Genomic DNA, 27,848 nt, shown 5'->3' with positions numbered 1-27,848 from the left:
ATCCTTAGATATTGTGACAATCAACTTTGCCCCAGATCTTTCTGAATACTCAGGCCCCACTGAGAATCCCTGCTATGGGAAGTTGGGGTCAGATGCCAATCCTTGGGCCCATCGGGGGTTTGAGAAGAGGAAAGCAGGGAGTCATGACATTTGCTCAGAAGGAACTGCAGAGGCACCTGCCCCTTGAATTAAGGGGACACCTCTTTAGAACAAGGTCTTGAATTCCTGAACTGAAATTTCTCCCAACCTGGGGGTTTTGAAGTATATAATCATTTAAGTTGGAGAAAGAGTACTGTACAAGTAGAGGCACAATGTGAGAGAAGGGAACTGATTTTTATTTTATTATAAAAGTAGTATCATGCACACAGTAGAAAGTACAGGAACACAGATACGCAAAAATAAGAGTTAACACTATATTCCTACTACCCAGAGATTCCCATTGTGAACACTTTGAATTGGTCTTTTCTGTCTTTTCTAAGAGCTCAACATGGGGCCCAGTATGAAGCAGAACTCCACGACTGAATTAACAGAAATGATTCCTCACCTATAAATTAGGAGGTGTGGTAAGGTGATCGCTAAGAAAACTCCCCTCTCAAAATCCAGAGGAGTAGAGTAGGGCAGTGGATAAAAACATGACAGTCAGACACTCTAATGTGTGTCTGCATGTGTAAACACACACAGTACACATACCCGTATGTACAGCACTTAGCCTAGGGTGGGCACCTTACGAAGACCCAGTCAATGGGAGCCATTGTTACCACCACGTCCTTGTTCCCCGCGAGGCTCAAGGATTCCCATCTATTTTCCCCAAAACTCCAAGCCCCTCAGCCCACTTGTTGCTCTAGAAGCTTTGGCAGAAAATGTCTCCTTAGAGCATGTAACGCTCCCCGCCCCCCAAAAAGGAGTGAGACTCCTCTCTTTATATGAACACCCTCTTTACAGTGGTCTTCAAGTTTAATTTTGAAACTGAAAAAAAAAAAAAGCCTGCTTTCATTAGAAAGTTGGGGAGAAAGATGGGGAAGAAAAGATTTTTCAGATAAGGAAACGGAGCCAGAGAGGGTGAGAAACTTGCCTGGGAACCACAGCCAGTCATCATCCCCCAGGAACTCATTTAGGTGACTCTCAACTCTGGAGCAGGAGGCTGGGGGATGGATAGGGGCTCCAATCCTTGGGGCTCCATTCACTAGTGCTGTGACCTGGGCGAGTCACTTCCCCTTCGTAAACCTCAGCTTACTTATCTGTAAAATAGGGATAATTCCTTGCTGGGCTGTAGCAAAGAACAGAGAAATGATAACTGTACCTAGCCTAATGTGGACACATGGTAACTCAGAGTAGCAGTTTGTGTTTAGTGGAACAACTCTTAGTTAACCTGTGCACAGAGAGGCAGGAGCTGGGAGGGAGAAAGATGTCCTGAGTGGGAGATCCAGGTTCCAGGTGCTTAGACTCCTCTTTGGGGTGGAGAGTCCTCAGTTCTGCTTCCCAAGTAGCTACAAACTGCTTCAGGAGGGTGCCAATATATAGGGAACACTAAAATATTGCTGTAAATGATGGAGGAGATAGTCTGACTTCAGAGTGGGTGTTCTTTATTTGAGATCATATACTCTGAAATCAGACTATGTGGACTCAAATCTGCCCCTACTATGTACTAACTGTGGGACCTGGACAAGTAAGTGACTTAAACAGCTCTGTGCCTCAGTTTTCCCATCTATAAAATGGACATAATAATAGTACTTACCTCACAGAGTTGTTGACATGATTATTGGGAGATTATGCATGTCAAGTTCTTAGAATATTACCTGGCTTAGTGTTAGCTATTTTGTTTTATACGGCCCCAAATTACTCTTAGATCTAAGTTGCTTGGAGTCAGGGTTAAGACTCACTCAAGTTGAATAACAATGGACCCTAATTGCCTTTGAAGGAAGATAAGTGTGGTTAACTTCAAGTTTGGGTCCAAGCTGAATTGCACAGCTGTGTGAGGGGAGGACCAAGTCTGTTTGTCTTCTTTTTTGTTTGTTTGTTTGTTTGGGGAGGGGGGAAATTACATTTCTTTCTTCCTTTCTTTTTTAATGGAGGTACTAGGGACTGAACCCAGGACCTCGTGCATGCTAAGCACATGCTCTACCACTAAGCTATACGCCCCCCAACCTTGTTTGTCTTCTACATGCTACATTTTTTAGGTTAAGGTTTAAAAATTAAGCGATCTCTGCCTTTGAGGAAAAGAAAACTAGTTTTAACGGAAATGGGCTCTGAATTGCATGTGCTATTAAATGCCACAGTGAAAGACTATGAAGTGGAATAAGAAGGGTTGGAGGGTAGGAGACAAGAGGGCCTTGGTGGAGGTGGTGACAGGGGATGGAAATGTCCCCAAGCCTGGAAGGGGAGACAGGGAGTCCTGGCACATGCCCCAAGGCCATGGTCTATGAAGCTAGCCATCTTGAGAGCAGATGGATGCCTGATATTCCAGGAATCATGGGCTCCTTCATACGAGGAATCTCAGCCAGCCCTAGATTCTGGTGTCCCACATGTGGGATGGAGCAGAAGCCATGAACTTTAAGGGACCACTCTGGGCTTGGATAGTGATGCCAACAGCAACTAAGATGAACTAGAGATTAGACTTTCCATGGCAGCAACACACACACGCTCAAGCATGTGCATCTCACACACACACAAACACACACAACCCTTGGTTACCGGGCAACACCTCTTGGATTCTGGTATGCCCTTGAGAGAGGAAGAAAGCCTCAACAGTAACTGAGATGGGATTTCTGTTCAGAGTCAGAAATTAAGTTGTTTTATAAAAAAATTTGACCATTGCTACCTTGTAATAGCCTATAATGAAAAAGAATACGAAAAGGAATATATACACACGTGTACAAGTTGTGGAGCTGGCTGGTGCTCTCTAAAGTTTCTCTAAAGCCAAAAAACCCCCAACTACAGGGCTCTCCATGTGCCTGGAGCTGACTGGCACCCTTAACCCTAACTCCCCACGTCAGGATAAAAAACATCTTCCCAGGATGTGTGTTTACAAAAACAAAACTAACCGCCCCCAGGAAATGGCTAATCTCGTAGTACCGTAGGTGGGCAGGCATCCCTGCATATCCTGTCCTTATCAGAGTCGTAAATCCCATTACTCAGAATAGCCCCTGACAAGTCTTACCTCACAACCAATCAGGTAGCTGTGCAGGAACTGATCACGCAGCCCCCTACCCCTTGTGTTCACGGCTCCTTCCCCCCAATTAAAGACCCTGCACCTTCACCCTCTGTGCTCACACAGGCACCTCTCATCTGTGTGGCCCGCTGTTGCCTGTAGCAGCCCATCTATTAAACTTTCCTTTGTTTTTTAAACTTTGTCTTCATTAAATTCTTTTACCATCTGCGCACCAGCCCGCCGTGTACCCCAACATAACTGAATCACTATGCTGTACACCAGAAATTAACACAACATTGTAAACCAACTATACATCAATTAAAAAAATATATGTATATATATATATTTGTTTGAAAGGGTATCCCAAACAACTTAACCAGCCTGGTCCCCACATCTTTTTGTCTAGTGGCTACAGTCCTCTCTCAAGCCTGCTAGTCCATTTGTCACCCTCAGTTTTACTTCAAGACTTGGTTAGTAGGTGGTCTTTGGAATTAGATCTTAGGTTAGGTCTAGGTTCTGTCACCAGCTGTGTGACCTTTGATAAGTTACCATACTTAACTTTTCTATATCTGTTTCTTCATCAGTAAAATAATGCACTTCCTCTTAGGAATTGTTAGAAGAGTGCAGTGGAATAATAGGGTGATCTTCCAACAATGTCCTGGAGAGCCTCAAATCAGACAACATAGCGTTTTCCAAACTTCATTCACATCCCATCTTCCCAAACTTCAGACATATTTGTATACCACCTCTACTACTATTTGCTTAATCTTGTCCTTTATAAATATCAACTTTTTTCCTAGAATAAACCCATGCACTTACAGTCAATTAATCTATGACAAAGGAGGCAAGAATATACAATGGAGAAAAGACAGTCTTTTGAATAAGAGGTTCTGGGAAAACTGGACAGCTACATGTAAAAGAATGGAATTAAAACAATCTCTAATGCCATATACAAAAATAAACTCAAAATGGATTAAAGACCTAAATGTAAGACCAGATACTATAAAACTCCTAGAGGAAAACATAGGCAGAGCACTCTCTGACATAAATCACAGCAATATTTTTTTTGAACCAGCTCCTGGAGTAATGGAAATAAAAGCAAAAATAAACAAATGGGACCTAATTAAACTTAAAAGCTTTTGCACAGCTCAGGATATCATCAACAAAACAAAAAGACAGCCTACAGAATGGGAGAAAATATTTGCAAATGATGCAACCGACAAGGGACTAATTTCCAAAATATACAAACAGCTCATACAGCTTAATTAAAAAAAAAAAAAAGCAACCCAATCAAAAAACGAGCAGAAGACCTAAAGAGACATTTCTCCAAAGAAGACATCCAGATGGCCAACAGGCACATGAAAAGATGCTCAGTTTCGCTAATTATTGGAGAAATGCAAATCAAAACTACAATGAAGTATCACCTCACACCAGTCAGAATGACATCATTAAAGTCTACAAATAATAAATGCTGCAGAAGGTGTGAAGAAAAAGGAAACCTCCTACACTATTGATGGGAATGTAAATTGGTGCAGCCACTATGAAGGACAGTATGGAGGTTCCCTAAAAAACTAAAAATAGACTTACCATATGATCCAGCAATCCCACTCCTGGTCATATATTTGGATAAAACTATAATTCAAAAAGACACACACACCAATGTTCACAGCAGCACTATTTCCAATAGCCAAGACATGGAAACAACCTAAATGTCCATTGACAGATGAATGGATAAAGATGTGGTATATGTATACAATGGAATATTACTCAGCCATAAAAAAGACTGAAATAATATAATTTTCAGAAACATGGATGAATCTAGGGATTATCATATTAAATGAAGTCAGAGAAAGACATATCACTTATATGTGGAATATAAAAGAATACAGATTTTATTCAGAAACCAGAAATAGACTCACAGACATAGAAAATAAACTGTGGTTACCAGGTTGGGGGGGGTATGGGGAGGGCTTAGGAGTTTGGGATTAACAGATACACACTACTACATATAAAATAAATAAACAATAATGACCTATTGTATGGCACAGGAAACTATATTCAATTTCTTATAATGAGCTATAATGGAAAAAAATCTGAAAAAAAATGTATGTATAACTGAATTGCTTTGCTGTACACCTGAAACTAACATTGTAAATTGACTATACTTCAATAAAAAATAAGAATTTTTAAAAATCAACTTTTTTTATGGAAACACATTTTATTGAAGAAGGAAACTATATCACTACCATAAACAGGAAATACTTATCCTTTATCCTAGAGTGGTAAAAAAAATACAACAAAATCAAAACAACGCTGTTCAGTTCTAGCTGGGTATGGTTACAGGCCAAAGCTCTGACCTCAAGGCTTGGACTTTGTCATTAAAAAAGAGGTTATCTTGTGGGGGAGGATATATAGCTCAAGTGGTAGAGCCCATGTTTAGCATGCACAGAGATCCTGGGTTCAACCCCCAGTACCTCCTCTAAAAGTAAATAAACAAACCTAATTACCTACTCCCCACCAAAAAAAGATTATCTCAGCCATAAAAGGTCACATACCACCATATATGAAATGTCCATAATAGGCAAATCTATAGAGACAGAAGTAGGTTAGTGATAGCCTTGGGCTGGAGTGCAGAGGTAGAGAATGGAAATGAAGGCTCATGGGTATGGTTTGAAGGTGAAGAAAATGTTCTAAAGTTGACTGTGGTAATAGTTGCACAACTCTGTGAATATACTAAGAACCACTGAATTGTACACTTTAAATGGGTGACTTGCATGGCATATGAACTGTATCTCAATAAAAGCTGTTATTAAAAAGAGAGAAAGCTGTTAAAACTTAAAATTTTTTCTCCTTAAACAGAACGATGCAAAGACACCAAGACCACTATTATTTAACTTAGCCAGGTCGATGAGCATCCCACCCCACGCCCCATCATCTCCCGGTGGTAAGCTTTTGCCCCTTTATGAAAGGTTTCAGTCGTAAGCACTCAGTGTTAGCTAATATACCCTCAAACAGATCTGCCAGCCAAGTTGGACAAACCTGGTTTATAACCCTCCCTACTTAACCACTGTTCTGCCTCATAACTGGAGAAAATTGCCCTGAGCCTCACTTTTCTTACTTGTCAAATGTGGCCAATAGCACCCATTCCTGAGGTGGTAGTAAGGGAAGGATATGTATGTACCGGAGCAGCAGCGCCAGGAATCAACGGACGTGGCTTTGAACTATGACTCGGCCCAGACTAGATACGCTGGTGAGAAAGCATGCCTTTGCCATTCCAAAGTCACTTCCTCTTGCTTGGTCTCAGTTTCCTGGGATGTATAATGGGGATACAGTGAATTCCCAGGGGCAAGTAATTCGAAGAAACCGACCGTGATCGGCTAGTCCCAGAGGCCAAAGACCCAGAGGGGCTCTGATGCTACCCACGGTCATAAGTGCTGGTCCGGAACTCGGGGAAAGGGGACACGTGGGCAGGGCCTTGCCTAGATAACCCTGATCTGCCACCACAGAGTAGGCAAAGCCTTGGCGGCGGCGCAGCCCTCCACCGGTGCCCCGCTGCCTGCGGGAAAACCACGCCCAAACGCCCTTGCCGGAAGTCCGCCCGCAGCCTCTCTAGGACGCCCAGCGCGACGCTCGGTGCCCTTAACCCTTCCGACGCTGTGACGCGCTTTCCACGCACTCCACCGTTTCCGAGGCGCGCTGCCCTCCTTTGTTTCCGAGAGGCTTCACCAAAGGCTGTGAGGGGAGCAGGGCCTGTGGATCCAATTCTACAGACGAGGCGACTGAAGTCACACGGCAGCTGAACCAGAGCCCCGGCGCCCCATTTTGCGCTGTTTCATTGATCCCAGCCGCCTCTCTCCAGCTCCCTCACAATATCTTAATATATGACAGTAAATCCTCATCTGAGGGACTTTTACTTCCTTTTCTTTGGCACTGCATGCCCTAAACTTCCTAGAGTACCTGCAATCCTACCGGTGATTTAAACAATTAAAAGTTGGAAATACTCTCTTTGCAAAAACTCGGTTTACGTACAGCTTCTCAGCTGCATGTTCTGCACTTGGTTCACTCTCTTCCTAACATGGTTCAACGACAGATGACCCCAAAGTTGGGGAAAAGATCATATTGGCTCCATGTTTCAGATGAGGCAACTAAGGTCTGGCCAGGGAAATGACTTGCTAAAGATCATGCAGTTAGCCCAAATCAATTGATCTGAAATACCTCCATTCCTACCTGCATCCTGACCTTTCACTACACCACAGCTGCATCTCAGAGCTGACCGGAGGAACAAAGGAGGGGAGAGACAGAAAAGCCATTGCCAATAGACACATTTAAGGGAATGGAAGGTAAGTTACTGTGCTCTACCCTTGCACTTGCCCTCTGTGGGGCCCTTGGTTCACCAACCAATCACAGCACTTCCTTCAACTGATGTGGGAATTCTGCTTGTTGCCCTGTCTGCCTATTCCAGATACGCATTCTGAAAGAACCTCAGGATGGGTTTGGGGACCCACTGAGCCCACTGTGAGAAGGACCTGAGCTAAAACTCTGTGGATCACCTGACCTCAGTGAGGTTTTGGGTCTCCAGGAGAACAGAGTTTTATGCTATAGTAGAAATGTCACAGGAAAAGGAGTAGGATTTGCCAGTGGAGAAAGGGAGATGTTCTTTCATTCACTATCATTAACAAACACCTACTACTTACCAGGCACTAGATGAGGCCCTACAACAGACAACATGGCCTTATGCTACCAGGGGAAGTGAGATGTCAAGTGAAAGAGGAAGTACAGTGACTAACCTGGAGCCTGACCTAGTCTGAGGATCAGGGAACCTTTCTGAAGGAGGTGAGATCTAAGCCAGAGCCTAAAAGATAAGTAGGCGCTGGTCAGGAAGAAAGAGGAAGGGAAAAGTTTCCCAGGCAGAGGGAGCAGCAAGGGCTAAGATGGAAACTATGTTGGCCAGCTGCAGTGTGTTCAGAGTTCCCAAGGGTTAGACGGTAGTGAACTCAGGGGAGAGGAGCAAGAGGTGGGCAGGAGCCAAACTGAGCAGGGCCTTGTCTTCCGAGATCAGGAGTTTGGTGGGAGAACTGCATGGACAAAGGCAGACATGTGGCTAAAGCATAGAGCATACTAGAAGGATAAGTGAAGAGGCTGAGGAGGTGAGCGGGGACCAGGCTGGAGAGCTCATACCTGAGCCTGTAGGCTGTGTAAATGAACATGAATAAGAGGAGTGAGACGTGGAGGGGCAGTGGGGGCTGCGGGGTCTGCACAGCACACGCTCTGTCTCCAGGGGCGGCCAATGCCCCATGCCCCTCTGTGATGACCACGCTTGGTAGCAGACTCACTGTCTCAGAACTTCTGCTTTGTCAAAGGTAGCTGAGAGTCCAGATTTTCACATGAAATCACTTCATTGTAAAGGTTGGCAAAACATTCAACACCACTGTAAGCCAAGCAAGCCATATCTATAGGCCAATGGTTCCCAAACTTCGTAGCATATTAGCATCACCTGGGGAGCTTTCAAAAGTTTCAGTGCCCAAGTCACATCCTATACCAATTAAAATCTCTGAGGAAGCTAGGCATCAAAATTTCTCAGGTGGTAAATCAACTGTACTTCAATTAGAAGAAACCTCTGGTAAAAATGAATGAATGAATAAATAAACAAACTTATTGAACTATCATATATCAAGTTAAATTTCTTCCCACCTGGGTAGGGGAGGTATAGCTCATTGGTAGAGCACATGCTCAGCATGCATGAGGTCCTGGGTTCAATCCCCAGAACCTCCATTAACAACAAAAAATTTCCCACGTAGTTCCAATGTGCAGCAAAGTTTGAGAACCACTGCTGTAGGCCGAGTACATCCTTTGGGTTGCCAGGCAAAGCCATGGGGAGCCATGGGAAGTTTTAGAGCACAAGAGCAGCAGACCAGTTTGGAGGTTAGGGCCCCAGGCAGTGGTGGGATCCTGCTGTGGTGACCAACTATCCCAGTTTGCCCAGGACTGAGGGATTCCTGGGAATGGGACTTGAAGGGCCAACACTAGGAAAGTCCTGGGCAAACCAGAAAGCTGGGCCACTTATGATCCTACTGCTGATATAGTTCTGTCTCCCCAGATTTCTGGGGAACGATGCCATAGACTTTACATTCTAGAAAGTTCCCTGAGAAAAGGTTATCCATCTCCCTGGAGTGAACTCATCCAGGGCTCTGAGCCCCAGGCTTGACAGGCTTGTACAGGGAGCTAGAAACAGGGAGAAGACTTGGACTCATCTGTTCCCTACCCAGCAGAGCAATCCTAGTCAAAGCCAAGCCTATGGCGTATAACCCAGCAACAGAAAGGAACAGTGTGGATGCCTCTCAGAAACATTCTGCTGAGTGAAAGAAAACAGATGCAAAGGAGTACATACTGTGTAATTCCATGCATGTGAAGAGCAAGATCAGGTTAACCTAATCAAAAATAAAATCAGAGCAGTGCTGCCTCTTGGGAGTTGGGGACAGGGAAGGGGCAGCAGGAAACTTTCCAGGGACATAGTGATGTAGTTGATAAGGGCTTGCATTATGTAGATTATGCATTTGTTGAAACTCCCTGAATCACAGTTAACACCTGTGCATTTTGCTATGTGGCTAGTTTGCCTCAAAGGAAAAGAAAACCTGTAAATAAATACTGGACTCTAGTTAACGATGTGCATGCTGAAGTGTTAAGAAATATACCACTGTCTGCAACTTATTTCAAAATGTATCAAGAATATAAGAAAGACTGATAGATAGATGGATATGTGATAAAGCAAATACAGTAAAATGTTATAGAGTCTAGGTGGTAGGTATATCAGTGTTACCTGTACAATTCTTCCAACTTTGCTGCAAACTTTAAAATTCTTTATAATAAAATATAAAGAAAAAAAAACCCTCTAAGTCTGATCATGTTACTCCTCTGCTGACACCACTTCAATAGCTCTTCATCTCACCCAGAATAAAGGCCACAGTCCTGACAGTGGCCTCCAAGCAGGACAACCACACATCCCGGTTACCCCAGGTTACCTGTTATCTGGGCATAATTATTAATATGTCCTCTTTTTATTCTCCAGGTTTGAGTGACAGGTTATGTGCCTGCCCTGCCTGAGGCCCCACCTGACCTGACCTGACCTCCCACTGCTGTGTCACTCCCTCCCTCTGTTCCAGAGGCACTGATCTCATTTCCTGGCATGCTCCCCCCCAGGGCCTTTGCACTGGCCATAGCTTCTTCCTGGAATGCCCTTCGCCCAGATATCTCATGACTCTCTCCCTCAGCTCCTTCAAGCTTTTCCTCAAATGTCTCCTCAGTCAGGCCTCCCAGACCTCCCTATTTAAAATCACAATCTTATCTTTCCCCACCTCCCTTACTCTGTTTTTTTCCAAAGTACTTATAACTTCCTACATATGATATAATGTACTGAAGGTAAGCTCCATGACGGCAAGGATTTTTTTTCTATCTTGCTTATGCTGTATCCCAGGGCTCCGAATAGCACCCAGAAAACAGTAAATACACAATAAACACATGCAGTGATGAATAAAGGAATTTCCCTGCCTTCGTGGAGCTCGTGGGCTGGTGCTGCAGACAGAAGCCAACACAGACCATCACAAGGAATAGCCGATGTGCCGAGAAACAGCAGAGGAGGGGGCAGGGCGTAAGGACAGGAGAGAAGGCCACACCAGGAAGCTGAGGTTAGGAAAACAAGAAGACATCTCCCAGATTAAGAGGGATGAGAAAGGCACATCTGGCCAAGCAAACGACAAGAGCAAAGCCGTAGAGGTGCGAAAGAGCAGAGGGTGTCTGGGGGCGATTATAAGCAGTTCCGAGGGTAGCTGTGCACGGGTGGGGGAAGAGGCAGAGTGTGAGTCCATCCTACAGGTGATGAGGGAACTGGAGGGTTTTAACCCTCAGCAGTGTCATGGGCAGATTCGGGTTCTGAGACTACCCAGCTGCTGGGTGGACAATGGATTGAGGATGGGCAAGAGTGAAGCAGGGAGACTCACTGGGAGGCACCCAGCAAAACAGTGGGGCCCTAAGAAAGGGGCAGATGGGAGGGCTACTTAGGACTGGGACTCAGTGGGATAGGGTGGCTGATGGCATGTTGACTCTGACTTCTGGTGGTCCCATATTAGGCTGCTCCTGAGATTGTGGGCCATTTCTGGAAAAAATCAGAGGGGATGCTGGGAACAGTTAGGAGGAGGATGCTGAGGATCTGCGGGACATCCCAGTGGAGATGTTGTGAAGGCATTTGGCTCTGAGTCTGGAGGTAGGAGGCAGAACTTGGAGACAGAGACATGGGAGCCATTAATTCGAGGGGCAGGTAGGACCTAGCAGGGAGAATGTTGATGGAGAGAACAGCTAGCCCAGAGAAGAGATATTTAAAGGATCAGGAAAAGAAGAGAGTGACAAAGGGGAAGAGACTAGGGGAGTGCTGAAGCCAGGGCCCGAGAGCCAAGGGTGAAGAATTTCCAAAAAGAGAGTATGGACGTTGGGAGGGTGTGGGGAGGGAATGGCAAGGTGACAGTCAGGGATGTGGCTGTGGAAGAGGCAGTTTTTAAACCAGATCACAGAAGGGATGAGGGCAGGCTTGGGCTAAGGGACAGATGCTTGGGGACTGAGGCCTTGGGCCAGGGGAGGGACAGGAATGGGGAAGACTTTAGCCTTTCAAGTCTACTCAGAATTGGACTCTTCCTCCCCAGTCTTGAGGGCTGACAGGTGAGTCTCTGGCCTCTACCCCTACACCCTAATATCCTCATCTGTAAAACAGGGTAATAGGAAAAAGCAACCACTATTTAGTGAGCACTTACTATGTACCAAGCGAAGGTACTTGGTCTCCATGTACTGTCTCATTTAATCCTCACAGTGGTCTCACCAGGCTGATACTACTAACACCTCCATTTTACAGATGAGAAAACTGAGGCACAGTGAGGTTAAGTCACTTGCTCAAAGCCACACAGTGAGTGAATGAAGATGCTGAGATTCAAACCCAGAGCCTGAATTCTAGGCCTTAACACTGTACTACTGATATATACAAAGCACTTTACATTTTACAGAGCATGCTCGTCACCACATGGGGTGACTCATTGGGATAATGAGATGACCCACACACCCAGAAAATGGCTGAGATGTGGTGAAGATGAATAATGGCCCTCCAAAGATGTCCACGCCTGTCCCTAGAACCTGTAAATTCTGCTGATGTGATTAAATTAAGACTCGAGATGGGAAGATCAGCCTAGATTAACCAGGTGGGTCCAATGTAATCACAAGGGTCCTTAATACAGGGAGGCAGGAGAGTCAGAGAAGACGTAAGGATGGAAGCAGAGACAGAAAGGGAGTTTGGATGAAGCTACACTCCTGGATTTGAAGATTGAAGAAGGGGCCACAAGCCAAGGAACACAGGTGGTCTGCAGAAGCTGGAAAAGGCAGGGAAACAGACTCCTCGCTACAGCGTCTGGAAGGAACCAGCCCTGCTGATACTTTTACTTTAGCCCACTGAGACTAAGTTTGGAGTTCTGACCTCCAGAACAGTAAGTCACTAAAATTGTGGTAATTTGTTACAGCAGCAACAAGAAACGAATATACCACATCGCTGCACATGTGGCTTCCCTGGCCAGCCCTGGCTCAAATATTACTACTGCAGCTGTTAGCAGGAAATACCCTTAAATTTTTAAAAAGTTCTTTAAAGTTTCAATTTGGTCCTCTGAACCTCAGTCTCTTCTTCTGTTAAAAATAAAAATAAGGCTAATACACTGGACTCTGACTCTCTTGCAGGCCAGAGTGAAAGTACCTTATACTGTTTAAAGGTTCCCACAAACCACTGGGGCAGATGCTGCCACTGCTCAGATGAACAAACTAAGGCTCTGAGAGGGGAAATGGCCGGCATAGAGCCACACAGCTAGTGAGTAACAGAGCCAGGACTTGAACCAGGACCTCTGACTTCAGAGCTACCACACTGAGGTTCATGTCTCAAGAGTCAACCTCATGTGCCACCTCCTCCGAGAAGCCTTCCTGGAGACCCTTAGCCCATTCATTAATTCATTCATTTACCAAACAGTTGCTAGGACTGCTTTATACCTAGTGTGGTACCAGGCAAAGCTGAGACCAAGTTCTGCTCTCAGGAGCCCACAGTTTAGTGCACAAGACAGACACACAAACCAGTCATCCCCAAACAGCCTGATAAATGCTGAGACAAAGGGAAAGAAGCACACAGGGTTGTGTGAGTCCAAAAGGAGGGAAACCGACTGAGCCTGCAGTCAGGGAAGGCTTCCTGGAGGAGGTAGTCATTAAGCTGAGGACAAGTAAGATTCAACCAGAAAGGCAGGCAGGGGTGCCAGTGGAGGAATGGCTAAGCAGAGGCAGGGAGGCACGATGCTGTAGCTTCCTGAGGGCAGAGAACAGATTAGATCATCCCAGGCCCCAAAGTCCCTCTGGGCCTCCGTGTTCCTGTGTACATGTGGGAATCATGGGCCCAGCTGCCCAGAGCTCTGGTAATTGCTGGGCCCAGGGGAGGGCTGAGCAGAAAGAAGAGGGGTCCTGGGATTCCTAGAGGAGGAGGACTGAAGTTTAGGAAGGGTCAAAGGTAAGGAGGACAGGGTAGAGGGAGTACTGGGGAGCAGGGTCCTGGCTCAAACCCCCATTCCATGTCTGACTCATGGTGTGACTATAGGTAGGTCCTCTTAGAGCCTCAGTGACCCCATCTGAGAAATGGAGCATGAGACAAAACTGTCTCCAAAGACCCTCCCAGCCCTGATGGGGAAACGACATGACACAAAATTATAAAAGGGTCTTTATTTGTAAAAAGCCAAAGGGGCCCCTGGGGCGACAAGACAGGCAGGCCGGCTTCTCAGGGGTCAGGGGCATTTGGGCAGATGCGCTTGAGTGGGGGGGCGCCCTCCGAGTCCTCTGTATCACCCTGGGCTGCCTCAGGGACAGGTGGCACTGGCTCAAAGACGGGGTAAGCTTCAGGGGCCTGGAGAGGAAGGGTGGACAGGCGTGAGCTCCACCCAAACCCAGGAGTGCAGCCTCCTAGCCTCTGCCTTCTCCAAAGCCTCCACTCTACTCCCCTCCCAGACCTGGGAGTCTAGCCCAGGGCCAGGGCCCCAGAACACAGATGATGTAGGGCGCCAGAAACAACAACACTGTTTGGGGGAAAGAAGTTGATATTTGATATTTCTGGAGACTGCATCAAGGTAGTCCTTGTGGAAAAAGTCAGAAGTCTGTGAGGGACTTTCTTAAGCTAATTACATAATTTAGGATTTAAAAAAAAAATACTTGGAGGAGCACCATGATCTTTTCAGGCTTTTAATGGTCTTAAATCAGCCCCGATCCAGCCTGCAAGACTTTGTTTCTAAAACACCCTTTTCTTTTTAGTCCCAAGAACCCATCCTATAAGACTTCAGCTGTGTCCAAGGTCTACATTTCCCACTTGGACCTCAAGAGTGCAGCCCCCAAGCCTTTGGCTACCCCAGAACTCCCGTTCCCTCCAAGACCTGGGAATCCAGCCCTCTGTCCTCTCTCACCTCAGCCTCCAGCAATTCCGGAACAGGCTCCTCCTTGGTCAGCATTGGGGGCTCATCCGTGCCGCCTGCAGATATGCCCCCAGGATCTGGAACATCAAGTTAACAGACATTCCCTGAGCACCTACTCCATACATAGCAGACCAGGAGGGAAACAAACACCAAACACATAAGCCCACAGCCTGTGGGAGCACTGTGGAGGGAGCCGGACACCTGGCTGCAGCCCAGGAAGAAACCACAGGAAGGACATTCAGGTAGGGGCTTGATGGGTGAGTAGATTCGATCAGGTAGACAAGTGGGGAGGCGGAGCACACTTCAGGCAGAGGGAACATATGCTTAGCAAGTGCAGATTCTGGGGCTGGACTGCCTGGGTTCAAATCCTGACCTTGGAAAAGTGACTGAATTTCTCTAAGTCTGTTTTCCCATCCATAAAATGGGGACAATTACAGTAATTACTATGTGAGACTGTTGTAAGAATTAAATGAGCTCACACAGGAAAAGCCGTTAGTACAGCGTCTGGCACACAGTAAGTGCTTGATAAATGCCAATCATTGTTTTTTATTTTGATAAAAGTACAAACGTGTGTACCAAGCCAAGCTGAGGGAGTCAAAAGTCAGAGGGAGCCACTGAAGGCTTTGAGACAGGAAAATGACCCATCAAACTTGTGCTCTGGTAGTTGTGTGGGTGCAACTGGAGGAGAGAGACCTGCGAGAAGGCTGGAACCAGGTGCAGGTAAGAGAGCTGACAGAGCCGGGGGAGGGAGAGGAAAGCAGACACACCTGGGAGGTGGATCTGACCAGAGACTGACTATATGGGAAGAAAGAGGAGCTGAGGAGGACTCACGCTCAAGATCCTGGCTCACTAGCTGGGTGAGCTTGGGCAACTTACTTAACCTCTCCGGGTTTCGGTTTCTCATCTATAAATGGAGATCATAACCCGTATAGGGTTGTAGTGAGAAGTAAATGAGATAAAACACGTAAAGTGCTTAGAAGGGTGCCTGGCTCACAATAAGAGCTCAATAAGTATTAGCTGTTATTATCACTTATTATTAATCACTTTTTAAATTAATCACTTCTGATTATCACAATGATTTATTCCTCAACAAATATTTACTGAGCACCTACTATGTGTCCCATGGTGTTCCAAGGATACAGTAATAAACAAGATCAACATAGGCCCAACATTCAGGAAGCTGATATGAGGTGGGAGTGGGAGAGAAAGATATTTAACTGGTAAATGGCTAAATTTACATGAAAATCTCAGACAGTGCAAAGTCATCTACAGACCCAAGAAGCTAGAAGAAGGAGAAAGACAGCCCCTAGAGGAGGGGCGGTGACTTTCCACAGGACTCAGGGAAGAGTTCCCAAGGAGACAACACAGGATGGGGAGCAGAAAGAGGGGTAAGCTAGTGGCTTCAGCTTTGGAGAGGACAAAACTCAGAGGAGCGGGCTCATGGGAGGCACCTGGTCCTACCTCTCTCCTGGCCCAGCTGTGGGGGCTGAGCATCCTCTGGGACCCCTTCTGGTGGTCCAGCAGGTGACACAGGGCGGCTGGGCTGGGGGGTGCCCCCAGGGCTGGGCTCTGTGCCCTTTTGCAGGGAGCCTTCCGAATGGAAGCTCTGGTTACTGTTCTCATCTGTGGGAGCAAAAGCCAAAAGGGTTGGGCCTGAGGCCCCCAGTCCCCTCCCTCAATCCTCACAGCCCCCCAAATCCCAGCATCCCTACATACCATTGAGATCCAGCAGGATGAGAGGGCCACCCCCTCGGGGACTGGCACCCCTGCCCCTCCGCTCCCGGCCTCGGGATCTCTCTGTCCCGCCACCTGCCCTCCGACGCTCCTGGGGGTTAGAGGGCTAAGGGTCAGAGTCTGCATTCTAGTTCGCTTGTAAAGCCCCACTGTACAAAGAAGGAAACTGAGGCACAGAAAGCAAAAGGCCCTGCATAAGGTGACAGGTTGTGCACGCTGGGTTAGGTCTTGAGGGGCTGTGTGTTTGGTGGTGGGGGAAAAGGAAGAGGCGGAGTTGCAAATAATTGTTAACGTTGTGTGGGCCGCTGCACTCCAGGTCTTGAGTAGGGACTGGAGGTGGAGGCAAGGTGGGGAGGGGCTTGCCTGAGTGGCACAGATGCAGGGCCTAATGTGGGGGAGCTTGCTCACCTCCTCCTGAGGGTCCACCACTGGCACCCACTTGAAGATACGAAGGGAAGTGTCGCCCACAGTCACCCAGCGCTTCTCCCTGTGGGAAGGTGGGCGGACTGAGTCAGGCCTGAGGAGAGAGCCACCCCAGAAACTGGATACAACTGGGGAAACCTGTAGAAGTGGGGGTGAAGCACGAGGGAAGGGGCAGTTTTGCTAATGGGAGAAACACTGCAGACCAAGGGCATGGATGGGCATACCTCTAGAAAGTATGGTTTGGGGTAGCAGCTCTGCAGAAACCTGGGGTATATACATCGAAAGCACGACTGTGAGCCTGGCTGGGGACCATGGCAATGAAGATCCCGGGGCACACTTGAGGGAGGAGTGTCAAAGCTTCAAAGCTTCAGGGGGCGGGGCAAAATGGGGGCTTCAGCTCCGGGAGGGCAGGGCTGGGGAACACGCTTTGTGGACCCTAGGATGTAGCCAGAAGAGAGAGCCCTGCAGATCCGGGGCGCAGCTGGGGGCACACCTAACACCTGGGGACCACAGCTGACGAAGAAAAGGTAGACGTATCTGGGGGAGCAGTGGCCCGCCGTGTCCCGTCCCTGGCCCCGAGGCAGCGCTCACCATCTCCGGACCTTCTCGATGGTCGCCATCACCTTCTTGATGTCATCCTTGGCCCGGCTCCGGGTCTCGGCCCGCACGGTCCGGCCGGCCATGCTGGCGGGGCTGGGGCCGAGGCCGAGCCTCCCGTCCGGCGGGCTCAGGCTCGGCGCCAGGCCGGGGCGCCGCTCTCCCGGCCTGGCCTGTCGTCCCTCCGGGAGTTGGCCGCGCCCTCCCTCGATCCCCAACGCCTCCGCGAGTCCCCGCCCCGCTTCCTGCCGCCGCGCCCCGCCCCGGCCAGTCTCCGGAGCGGCCGGGCGGCGCGGGCGGCCAGAGCCCAGGCCTGGAAGCCGGCCGGCCCCGCCCCGACTGGGCCCGCCCCCTCGGGGCGCCCAGACGCGCAGCGCCCCCTGCCCGCCACCGGGAGGAAGGTTGGCGGCAGCTCCGCGACTGGACGCGCGCGGCGGGGCTGCGGCCGTGCGTTCAGACCACTTGGGCGCCAGGGGGCGCGAGAGGGTATGTATTCCAGTGTGAGACCTCTGCGCGCTGAGGGGGTGGGGGTGTGTGTGTGTGTGTGTGTGTGTGTGTGTGTGTGTGTGTGTGTGTCTCTGTTCCTCACTAGGCTGTCTGGTTCTACACTGTCCAACTATCCCTTCATCCATTCATTCAACCGTCTATTAACTAAGTGCCAATTAAATGCCAGACACTGCAAATATGAGTGGCTCTCTATCCAAAAGAATGGCTAAAATGAGAATGACGGACCTTAACCAAGTGGAGGTGAAGAAGTAGCAACTAGACCGCTCATATTTCTGGAGGAGTGTAAATTGGTAGAGACACTTTGGAAAACTGGAGGTTTTCTAATGAAACCGAACAAATGCAACCTTAAGATCCAGCAGTTTTATTCCGAGGTCGTTAACACCCAAAAGAAATGCGTGGGTATGAGCACCAAGGGGCCTGTACTGGAATATTAATAGTGCTATTCATAATAGCCTCAGGCTGGAAACAACCCATGGACAGGAGAGTGGAAAATGAACTGTAGCCTGTTCACACCATGGAGGACACAACAAGGAGAGGGATGTCCTGCTACACTCAACAACAGGGACAAGTCTCAGGACAGAAGTCACATACAGGCGTACACACCATGTGATTCCATTCATATGAAGTTCAAAACAGACAAAATCAATTAATAGTGAGAGAAATCAGGATAGTGGTCACCCTTGGGACTGGGAGGGGCTGAGAGGGAGCTCTGGGAACTGATCATATTCTGTTTCTTAATCTGGTGCTGGTTCCCAGGGCATATTCATTCTTGAAAAATTCATCCAGCTGTACACTTAGGATGTGTGCACTTTTCCCTACATATATTTTACTTCAATGAAAAGTTAGCTTAAAATGAGTGTGTCTTGGTCAATTTTGTTTGAGGCTGTGTTTGCCAGCAGATACGACATTCTAAATTTGTGTGGCCATGTGTGTGCGTATTTCAAGGATGTAGCTATTGTGTTTGTGTGTTTTGGTGTGACCATGTCCAGGGGGGTTAAACTATAGGAAAGTGGTTATGACAGCATTTCTGGAGCCAGAATTCTGGGGTAAAATCCCAGCTCTGCTTATCCAGTGACCTTGGACAAGTCACTGATAACTATTTCCTCAACTATAACATGGGAGTGAGTTAATATGTGTATAACTCTTAGTGCCTTGCACACAGTAAATACCCAGGAATAGTCACTGTTAATAAGTGTGTGATGTGGCCCCTCCCAACAGTTGCACCTGCTGTCCTCTCTGCCAGTTAATCTCTTCCTTTCTTCTGGTTGTTGTCTGCTCATGGCAATATCCTCATGGACATACAGGCCTCCTTCCCAGTTTCTTCTCTCACAAACCCCATTACCTGTGTTGTCTATGGTCTCCCCATCAGACTGTGAGTTCCTCAGTGGGTCAGAGACCAAGAATGGATCATCTGTGGGCCCCAGAGCCCAGGACAGAGTGGTGCTTGGGAACCATTTGTGGTAACTGTTCAGGTTTGTCTGCACCAGGTCAGTCGGGTTGACGTGTGGGTATGACTCCCTGTACCTGTCTCTGAAGCTTGTTCCTGTGTGAGAATGAAGATCTTAACCCTTCAGTATATGTAGGTGTGTCAGAGGAACGGTTCTCTTACTAGGTCTGGTAAGGTGAGGTGAGGTGAGGTGGTGGCTCCCTCCTAGTAGGTATGACTATAAGAACGACGAGGGCAGAAGGCATTTGAGATGGGCCAGGAGGTATGTGTTGGCAGGTGTGGCCCAAGCCTGAGGGCGCCCATCTCGGCCTCTCACGCACCCCGCTCTCCCTCCCCAGCCAAGAAGGGCCCGCACATTCCAGTCCTGCCAGCTGCACCCTCTCCTACCCCCCTCAAACTTCCTCAAAAAAGCAGCTCTGGCGCCAAGACTTCCTCCAGGTCGGAGCGTGAGCCTTCTCCTCCCAGCGGGACTCAGGACTGCCTCCCAGGCCCCGGCACCCCAAGCCTAGATGTCCCAAGTCCACCCTGCACACAACCTGCCGCGCCCCTCAGGCCCCCTTCCGGACTAGGCCAGGCGAGCAGGGAGCTGAGCTCAGGGCCAAGGAATCCCGCCTGGGGCTGCAAGGGGAGGGGGGACGGGGGGGTAGAGTGTTTGGGGTCTGAGCCCTGATTGGCTACGACCGGGCCACGCCTCTACCCTTTTCCCCCTTCTCCCCCTCCGAAGGGGGGCGTGGAGGCAACCGGGATCAGCCAGGGGCCAGCATGAGCCGGAGGGAGGGAAGTCTGGGTAAGGGGCTGTAGGGCCGGATGCCGAGTGCCGGAAGGGAGCAGGGGTCAGAAGGGCTGGAAGCTGGGGTCTGGGTCCCCACCACCCTTAGGTTCGGGAAGGGAGCGGCCTCAGCAGGGAGAGCAGGGCCCCGGTGTCAGGTAACGAGCGGGTGAGTTGTGGGTGAGCTGTGGGAAGGGACAAGCGCCCGAATTTAGAGGAGGCCTGGGGCTATGTCTTCAGGAACTTGGGCTCACGAGTTAGACCGCCGGTTCGAGTATACCCTGGGGGAGGATTGAGGTCATAGCTGGGGCTGGACGCCGTGATCTTCTCTGAGTATCGGGAAAGAATCAGAGCTGGGAGCCAGAGGGAGAGGTAAAGTTAGAGGAGGAAGTCTTTGGGACACAGGAGCGGGTGATTGACAACAGGAGACGAAAGTCGAGGCTGTTAAGGATAGGGACCCGCGGGGCAAAGTCCGCCCGGGGGCGGGGCGGGAGTTGCCGGGCCGGGACTACATTTCCCAGCATGCCCTGGGCACGTGCGCTGGCTTGTCGGGATATGTAGTCCTCCTCCCCGGGCGCCACCCTCTAGTTTGTGCTGGAGGGGTCCGGTGGCTGATCGCTGATGCTGCCCGGTGCCCAGTACAGCGCGTTGCACGGAAGGGCCATCAGTCTCCCAGTCTGTAAAATGGACTTAAGGTTCACTTCAGTTAGAAGTTCTGTGCTTCAAGGATGCTGAATTCCACCAACAATCACTGAGGTACAGAACGATGTGAGCCCTACCCTCAAAAGGCTCCCAGGTTGAGGCAGATTCACATAAACAGCCAGTAAAAGAACCACCTTGGAAGTGTGAACAAATGACCTTCAGTAGAAGGAAGAAGTTAATTTAAAGGAGGGGGTGAATCTGGAGGCTGCACTGAGGTGGCAGTGTTTGAATTTGGCTTTAGTAGGATTTCAGCAGTGACTTGGGGACAGGGAACACATTTCAGGTAGAACAACCGTTTGGCAAATGTCTGGTGCCTCACATTTTCCCTCAGTTAAATGGGACAGAGCCTGCCTGGCTAAAAAGTTGGAAAATTCAGAGTGGAGCTTCTGGGTTCAGGAAGAGCCAGGCTGAAAGAAGTAGTCATGAAGCAGGGGGTTGGGTACCCTCATTCCTCCCCCCTTTTCCCACCAGAAGACCCCCAGGCTGACTCCTCAGTTTCACCCCTTCCCCACTTGGAGGCCAAGATCCAACAGACACACAGCCTTGCCCGCCTCCTCACCAAATATGCTGAACAGCTGCTCCAGGAATATGTGAGTGGGGATTGGGGTGTGGGTACCAGGGGCCTGGGGAAGGGGGAAGTATAGATCACCTTGTCCTTGATCATCCATTTTCTCAGCTTCACTTCCCAGCTGTAGAAATTGGGGCTCCCAAGAGGGGTCAGTAACTGGCCCCTGGCCACATAGCAGATTGGAGGAGGACCCCTTCTGTGCCCCAAATGCTCCTCCGTTTGCTTCAGCTTGGAGGCTCCCTCCTTGGTGATTTTAGACAGAGGCAACCTGAGACAGTGAAGAGAACTGTAGTTTGGGAGTCAGGAAACCTAGGTTCTAGGCACTGTGTGATCTTATCATCTCACCTTCATGGGCCTGGGTCTCCCCAGGTATAAAAGGAGGCTGTTGAACAAGATGAGCTGTGGACTCTTACCTATGTTATGCAGAGAGGCCAAGAAGGGGTTTGAGTCTAGGGGTAAAAATGCCATCCCAAGATGGCACTTTTTTTTCTTTTTAATGGAGGTACTGGGGATTAAACCTAGGACCTTGTGCATGCTAAGCACGTCCTCTACCACTGAGCTATACACACCCCACAAAAGGGCACTTTTACAGAGAAGAGGGATCTGTCAACATCTTTGGTTGGACAGAGGACCCTGACCAAGTAAAGAAGATAGTTCCCTAAATTAGTCTGGTGTAATGGTGGGAGGGTGTAGTTTTGAATTAGACTGTAGGCCTGCCAACTTGTTGTGACCTTGGGCAATAATGATAACATTGGGGGGAGGGTATAGCTCAAGTGGTAGAGTGCTGGCTTAGCATACACAAGATCTTGGGTTCAATCCCCAGTACCTCCTCTAGAAATAAATAAGTAAATCTAATTACCTCTCCCCCACAAAGAATTAAAAAAATTTTTTAATTAAAAAAAATTAAAAATAATAATGTAACAATTATGATAGCAATAGGATAATAAAACCAGCTTTGTAGTCCTACCAACTTTGGTTCAGATCCCAGCTTCTGCCCCTTCCTAGATGGATGACCTAGAGCAAGTCAGTCCCAATATCCTCATTTACAAAATCATCATCACACCCATTGTTGGAAAGATTAGGAATAGTGTGTTTAAAGCAGCAAGCACAATGCCTGAACCAGAAGCAAGATGTTAGCAAAGGATAAATGGTATTGTTACAACATCTTTACAAATTACAAATCACCTTTATCTTTTCATTTGTTCACTCACATGGCAGTTATTCATTGAGTCCCTGCTGCGTGGCAGGCAGGTGCAGAGGTGAGGGAAGCTGGGTGGAGGGAATGAAACAGACCCTACATCTTCTGATTCTCAGCAGGTCCTTGGTAGGAAGGCAGGACAGGGAATGGTTCCTCTGTCTTACAGAGACCACTGAGGCTCAGAGAAGGAAATGGTTTTGTGCCAAACTGCACAGCTAGAAGTGGTGGAGGCAAGAGTTGAATCTGGGTCTATAAAATAGAAGTAATAATAAAAGAGCTAATATTTACTGAGTCATTCTTTAACATACTCATGACTACCTTATGATGTTGATACTGTTACCATCTCCATTGTGGAGATGAGGAAACAAAGGCACTGGGGTAAAGCTCACGGTGTTTTTTGTTATTTTGTATGATCTCAAACACAGTCGCTCTGTTGGCAGGAGTGTGCCACTTGCGAGATGGGGAAACTGAGACCCCAGGAGAGGGGTGGAGGGCTGAGTTCCCAGCGGATGAGTCGCGCTGCCGTCGCGCCTCCGGAAGCCGCCCTGACTGCCGCGTCTCCGCAGGTGCAGCACCAGGGAGACCCCTTCGGGCTGCCCGGCTTCTCGCCCCCGCGGCCGCCGGTGGCGGGTCTGAGCGCCCCGGCCCCGGGCCACGCTGGCCTGCCGGTGCCCGAGCGCCTGCGGCTGGACGCGGCGGCGCTGGCCGTGCTGCCCCCGCTACTGGACGTCGTGCGCCGCCGCCAGGCCGAGCTGAACCCGCGGGCGGCGCGCCTGCTGCGGCGCCTGGAGGACGCGGCGCGCCAGGCCCGCGCCCTGGGCGCCGCCGTGGAGGCCGTGCTGGGCGCTCTGGGCGCCGAGACCGGCGGGCCCCGGGCCGAGCCCGCCACCGCCGCCGCCGCCGCCATCGCCGCCGCCGCCACCGGGGGTGTCTTCCCGGCCAAGGTGCTGGGGCTCCGCGTGTGCAGCCTCTACCTCGAGTGGGTGAGCCGCACGGAGGCCGACCTGGGCCAGCTGGCGCCCGGGGGCCCGGCCTGAGTGCTCCTCGGCCTTCTCCATCTCTCTGCCTCTTCGTCTGTGTTCTCAGACTGTCTCCATCTCTGTTTGCTTTGTACGCTCTTGATTTCTTTTTCTCTCTGGGACCTGCTTGTCTGCTTGTGACTTACTATGTCCATCGTCCCCTTGCTTCCTCCCTCTTTTTCTCCATCGCTTGGGCCTGCCTCTTTGTGAATCTCTTTCTCTCCCCTCTCCCCATCTCTTCTCATCTCAAGTAGGGGGCACCTGTCACTCTGTTTCCTTCTATCCCTGTCTGTCCTTTCTTGGCCAGGGACATGCCTGCTTGCCCTGTGGTGGGAGGGCTACTCCAGACAAATTTCAGCGATCTTCCCCCAGCATCACTCCACCTGCTGCTCTCCCCCTCCCCATCCCATCCCTTGGGCCCTGCCTCCATCCCTTTGAAGTCCTTCTCCTTCCCCTTCCTCTGCCCTAACCCTGCACCTTCCCTTCCCTTCAAGTCAGGTCTGCGGAGAGAAAAAGTCAACTTCTTAAAGAGTTTTATTTCTGAGAATAAGTTAATTTTTGTAAACAAAATGTTTAAAAATAAAAAGAACACTAAAGTTACCAGTATATAGTTGTTGAAAATGGGGAGACACGTTTAAGGAGAATAGGATCCTTGGGGTACAACTTGGTCCCGCAGACATCTCCAAAAGCCACAGTACAGATAGGAGGTTCGTGAGAGCCCCAGGCCAGGGAAGCAATCTGTCAGCACAGAATAGAAGTGGATGGGTCCCAGCAGGAAACATGTGACATGAGTCCTTAGTTTTTCAAGAATTTGACATCCATTGATTAGGAAGTGAAACACCTTAAGATGGGAAGTTGGAACAGTGGCCACAGTCAGAGAGGTAGACTAGGGGAGGAAATGAACTTCCACAAGAAGGGAGGCCTGTTTGCTTAGAAAGCCCACATCTTCATATAGCAAGTGAGGTAGACAGGAGAGAGCCCCTGGACTTCCACAAAGTTACATGAAGGGGAAGATCTCGGGGAGAGCCCAGGGAGGAGACCAACTTTACTCTCCCTGTAGAGTGGGAGGTGAAGCCTCTTCAAAGAGATAGTTATTTCCACCCAGGAAGTGGATAACCAGTGCCACTGGACTGGTAATCCATGAGATGATATCCACAGAATGCCACCCAGATCTGGAAGGGAGGCCATAGGACCTAGGCAGGAAGGCCCAGGCAATAGGGACTTGAGGCCTAGTTCCCAGGAGATGTTCCCAAATCCATATCACAGAAGCCCTGTCTGCTAAACGAGATGTGTCTCCTTACTACCCAAGAAGCAAGGCAGAAAAGAAACCATTGTGAAAGGGGAAGTGTTGCAGCCTCTGACCCGAAGTCCCACCTCCTTTATGAAGGGTATTTGGCCTTGAACAGAGCCAAGTCTCTCACAGCTCGGTCTGTCCAGTGGCCATATTCCCGGATTACTATGTAGCCTCGACATTTCCGCTCGAAAGCCGAGGCCCCAAAGGGAACAAGTCCAAGAGTATCCTCTGCTCGGGGGTTGGGCAGACCCAGGGCAGTCATGATGGCAGCCACGTTGCCCAGCATGCCTTGGGCCCTAAGCCTTGCATCCCTGAGCTGAGCCAGCAGGATGGGATTGTCAGGGTTCAGGTCTCTTTGGTCGTCCCCCACGAGCTGGAGGTGCTGGGTCAAGGCCAGGAAGGCCCCTTGGACACGGCTCAGACGCTCCCCATCATCCAGGGCATTCCAGGTCTTGAAGGAGATGTCAGCAGGAGGCAGACTGCTGAGCTGGAGCTCTGGGGCTGAGAAACCAGGGTCACTAAAGGGGCTGCCTTGAGCCTGGAGCTGCATGAGGGACAGAGACAAATAGGAGTGAGAGGACTGAAAGGCTGTCCTGGGGCTCCCCTGACTGTCTCCCATGAGACTGGCATCTTCCCAGTTGCCATTCCCTGCCTCTCAGGGAGTTGGTGGAATGTTCTAGCACAGAGCCTGGGCTCTGTTAGGTTCCATCTCGGCTGCTTCTGCATACGAGTTGTGCGACTTTGAATCGCAGCTTCAGTAATTCCCACGTGGCACTGTTACAGTGAAGATGGTAAGAAGTAATTTATATAAAGCACTTAGCAGGGCACCTGACATACAATAAGGGCACTAATACCATTCACTAATGATATATTTGTATTTATATCATGAACACTATGATTATATTACTCAGGACAACATTTTCAATCTAAATACATTATTGACAATATATTCTTGACAATTTACATCCCTGTTTCCTTTTTATTTATGGCATTTAGTGGTTTGTGTTTGTTCATTTTATTATTTAAAAAAAAATTGGGGGGAGGTAATTTATTTTATTTATTTGTTATTAGAGGAGGTACCGGGGATCAAACCCAAGACCTTGTGCATGCTAAGCACACACTCTACCACTTGAGCTATATCCTCCCCCTGTTCACTTTATTATAATCATTAATAAATAATTCTTAGTATTATTGAGTTTAGTTGAGTGACTTCTCCATTCAAATTCTCACCTCCACAAACCTAGATGCACAGAATTTTAGTGTACACTGATAAAACCCCTAACTGACAGATCACCTAGTCCTCCACCCAATCTTACAAGTGGGGAAACTGAGGCTCAGGGTGCCCAAAGAAACCCAGGGACTGGTGGCAGATATGGACTAGAAACTAGATTAAGTAACTTCACATGGACGTAGAATATAGTACAGTAGAAGAGTCACGAACTGGGGCCTCCAGGGACCAGGTAGATCAGGTCACTTGGGAAGAAGGTAGGACAAACATGGAGAGGGGCTGGAGGCCAACAAGATCCCCATGCCTGTTTTTTGACAGACATTCATACTCAAAACTTGACTGCATGGCCCAAACAGAAAACACCTGTGGGTCAGACCCAGCCAGCAGGCTGCCAGTTTGAACTTCTAGAGTTTTGTGATCTCAGGCAAATTATCCACCTTCTCTAAAACTCAGTTTCCTTATCTATAAAATGGGTGATAATTCCACCTCACAGAACTATTTGAGGAATCAGTAAAATAATGAGGATAGAGTTCCCAGCATGGCATAGGGCTCAAGAAAGCACAGATATGGTTGTGGAAAGAACCATGACCCCATCAAGCCCTTGCCTCTGTGTGCTTCCTTTGAATCTTCTACCAGTCCTGAGAGGTCAGCCAAGGCAGGCTCACCATCCTATTTGGCAGATGAGGAAGCTGAGTCCGGAGAGAAGGAATGACTTGCCCAAGGTCACCCAGCCATCAGTGACAGCGTTCTTGTGGGTGTGTCTCTAGTTGGCAGAGCCCCTGTACCTGGACCCACGGAGGAGCCTTCTGGCCTTTCTGTGCTTCCCCTACCCAGGGCTGGGCCAGAAGGGCAGCGCCCTCTCCCCTCATCCCCTGCGCATGTCACTCACGTAAGTCTGCAGCAGTGTTGACATATTCTCCTGCATGGAAAGCGCCAGGTTGTAGGCTTGAGTGATGCGCTCAGCTGGGGACATGGGGGCCCCCCGACTGAGGGGTGGCAGCAGCAGGGTCAGCAGGCAGAGGATGGCTGGCAAAAGAAATCAGAGGTCAGCACTAAGGCCCCGTCTTCGCCTGCCAATTCATTCATTTGTCAAAACAGCTTCTCGAATGGGTACAACCTTTGTGGCCTACAACGAACGATCTTGTGTGTCCGAGTCAGGGCAGAACCACTCTGTAAGGAGATTATTTCCAGCCCAGAACATTCCCCTGAACCCCAGACCCACATATTCAACTTCCCACTTGACATTTTCCATTGGATATTAGTAAGCATCTCAAATTCAAAATATCCAATGCTCAGATCTAGATCCCCTCTTCCCTGCCCCCTGCCCCGCAGACTTCCCCACCTCAGGAAAGAGCACGTCTATGTTCAGGTGCTCAGGTCAAAACCATGGGGTCCTCTTGGATGCCTCATTCTCTCCTTTTCTCCAAATTCAACCTACAGTAGATTCTGTTGGCTCTGTCCTTTAAAGGTGACCAAGAGGTCTATGTTTCTTGATCTGAGCACTTATGATAAGGATATGTTGACCTTGTGAAAATTCATTGAGCTCAAGACTTGTCCCCTTTCCCTATACTTTTTGCTAGTTATAATAAAAAGCATATGCTCTGCCACTGAGCTGTACCCCCTACCCCCCTTATACTTTAAAGTTTGAAAAGATGTATCCAAAATCCAACTACTCTCCTCCTCCGACTGCTACCG

At 48.9% G+C, this 27,848-nt stretch overlaps 3 protein-coding genes across 18 annotated transcripts; 1 reads left to right on the top strand and 2 right to left on the bottom strand.

Moving 5' to 3' along the window:
• Nucleotides 1-13,912: 13,912 nt before the first annotated feature.
• On the bottom strand, nucleotides 13,913-17,750 carry BCL7C (BAF chromatin remodeling complex subunit BCL7C). Its single transcript, XM_010972443.3, has 6 exons — nucleotides 17,416-17,750; nucleotides 16,810-16,888; nucleotides 16,384-16,492; nucleotides 16,129-16,290; nucleotides 14,659-14,744; nucleotides 13,913-14,108 (listed from the first exon to the last, which is right to left on the bottom strand). The coding sequence occupies exons 1-6, from the start codon at nucleotides 17,505-17,507 to the stop codon at nucleotides 13,983-13,985; spliced, it is 654 nt and encodes a 217-aa protein (XP_010970745.1). The 5' UTR covers nucleotides 17,508-17,750; the 3' UTR covers nucleotides 13,913-13,982.
• A 190-nt stretch (nucleotides 17,751-17,940) lies between these two features.
• Nucleotides 17,941-24,231, top strand: LOC105082789 (cardiotrophin-1). 16 transcript variants are annotated; one of them, XM_074346052.1, is made up of 3 exons: nucleotides 17,941-19,415; nucleotides 21,318-21,436; nucleotides 23,038-24,231. In XM_074346052.1, exons 1-3 carry the CDS (start codon nucleotides 19,331-19,333, stop codon nucleotides 23,647-23,649), a joined length of 816 nt encoding a protein of 271 aa, XP_074202153.1. In that variant the 5' UTR covers nucleotides 17,941-19,330; the 3' UTR covers nucleotides 23,650-24,231. The 16 variants fall into 16 exon arrangements, with proteins under 16 accessions (XP_074202153.1, XP_074202158.1, XP_074202154.1 ...); XM_074346057.1 differs by having other exon boundaries at nucleotides 17,945-19,415; nucleotides 23,179-24,231; XM_074346053.1 differs by having other exon boundaries at nucleotides 17,946-19,415; nucleotides 23,053-24,231.
• A 779-nt stretch (nucleotides 24,232-25,010) lies between these two features.
• On the bottom strand, nucleotides 25,011-27,192 carry LOC105082788 (cardiotrophin-2-like; the record flags this gene model as incomplete). Its single annotated transcript, XM_010972441.3, has 2 exons — nucleotides 25,011-25,469; nucleotides 27,043-27,192. Coding segments are annotated over 2 exons (609 nt in total), but the record flags the coding sequence as incomplete, so codon positions are not given.
• Between the last annotated feature and the right edge of the window lie 656 nt (nucleotides 27,193-27,848).

This window comes from Camelus bactrianus, chromosome 18 (assembly GCF_048773025.1).
Source record: "Camelus bactrianus isolate YW-2024 breed Bactrian camel chromosome 18, ASM4877302v1, whole genome shotgun sequence".
NCBI lineage: Eukaryota > Metazoa > Chordata > Mammalia > Artiodactyla > Camelidae > Camelus > Camelus bactrianus.
This window is presented reverse-complemented; position numbering and strand designations above follow the sequence as displayed.

What these genes read in the sequence shown, in the direction of transcription:
- BCL7C (XM_010972443.3), bottom strand. Translation starts at nt 17,507, where the DNA reads ATGGCCGGCCGGACCGTGCGGGCCGAGACCCGGAGCCGGGCCAAGGAT. An exon ending in TGGTGGACCCTCAGGAGGAG is followed by an intron (nt 16,493 to 16,809) that starts GTGAGCAAGCTC and finishes TCTAACCCCCAG; the next exon opens with GAGCGTCGGAGGGCAGGTGG. An exon ending in CGGAATTGCTGGAGGCTGAG is followed by an intron (nt 14,109 to 14,658) that starts GTGAGAGAGGAC and finishes CTTCCTCTCCAG; the next exon opens with GCCCCTGAAGCTTACCCCGT.
- LOC105082789 (XM_074346052.1), top strand. Translation starts at nt 19,331, where the DNA reads ATGGATCATCTGTGGGCCCCAGAGCCCAGGACAGAGTGGTGCTTGGGA. An exon ending in TTCAGGTTTGTCTGCACCAG is followed by an intron (nt 19,416 to 21,317) that starts GTCAGTCGGGTT and finishes TTTTCCCACCAG; the next exon opens with AAGACCCCCAGGCTGACTCC. An exon ending in AACAGCTGCTCCAGGAATAT is followed by an intron (nt 21,437 to 23,037) that starts GTGAGTGGGGAT and finishes TCTCAAACACAG; the next exon opens with TCGCTCTGTTGGCAGGAGTG.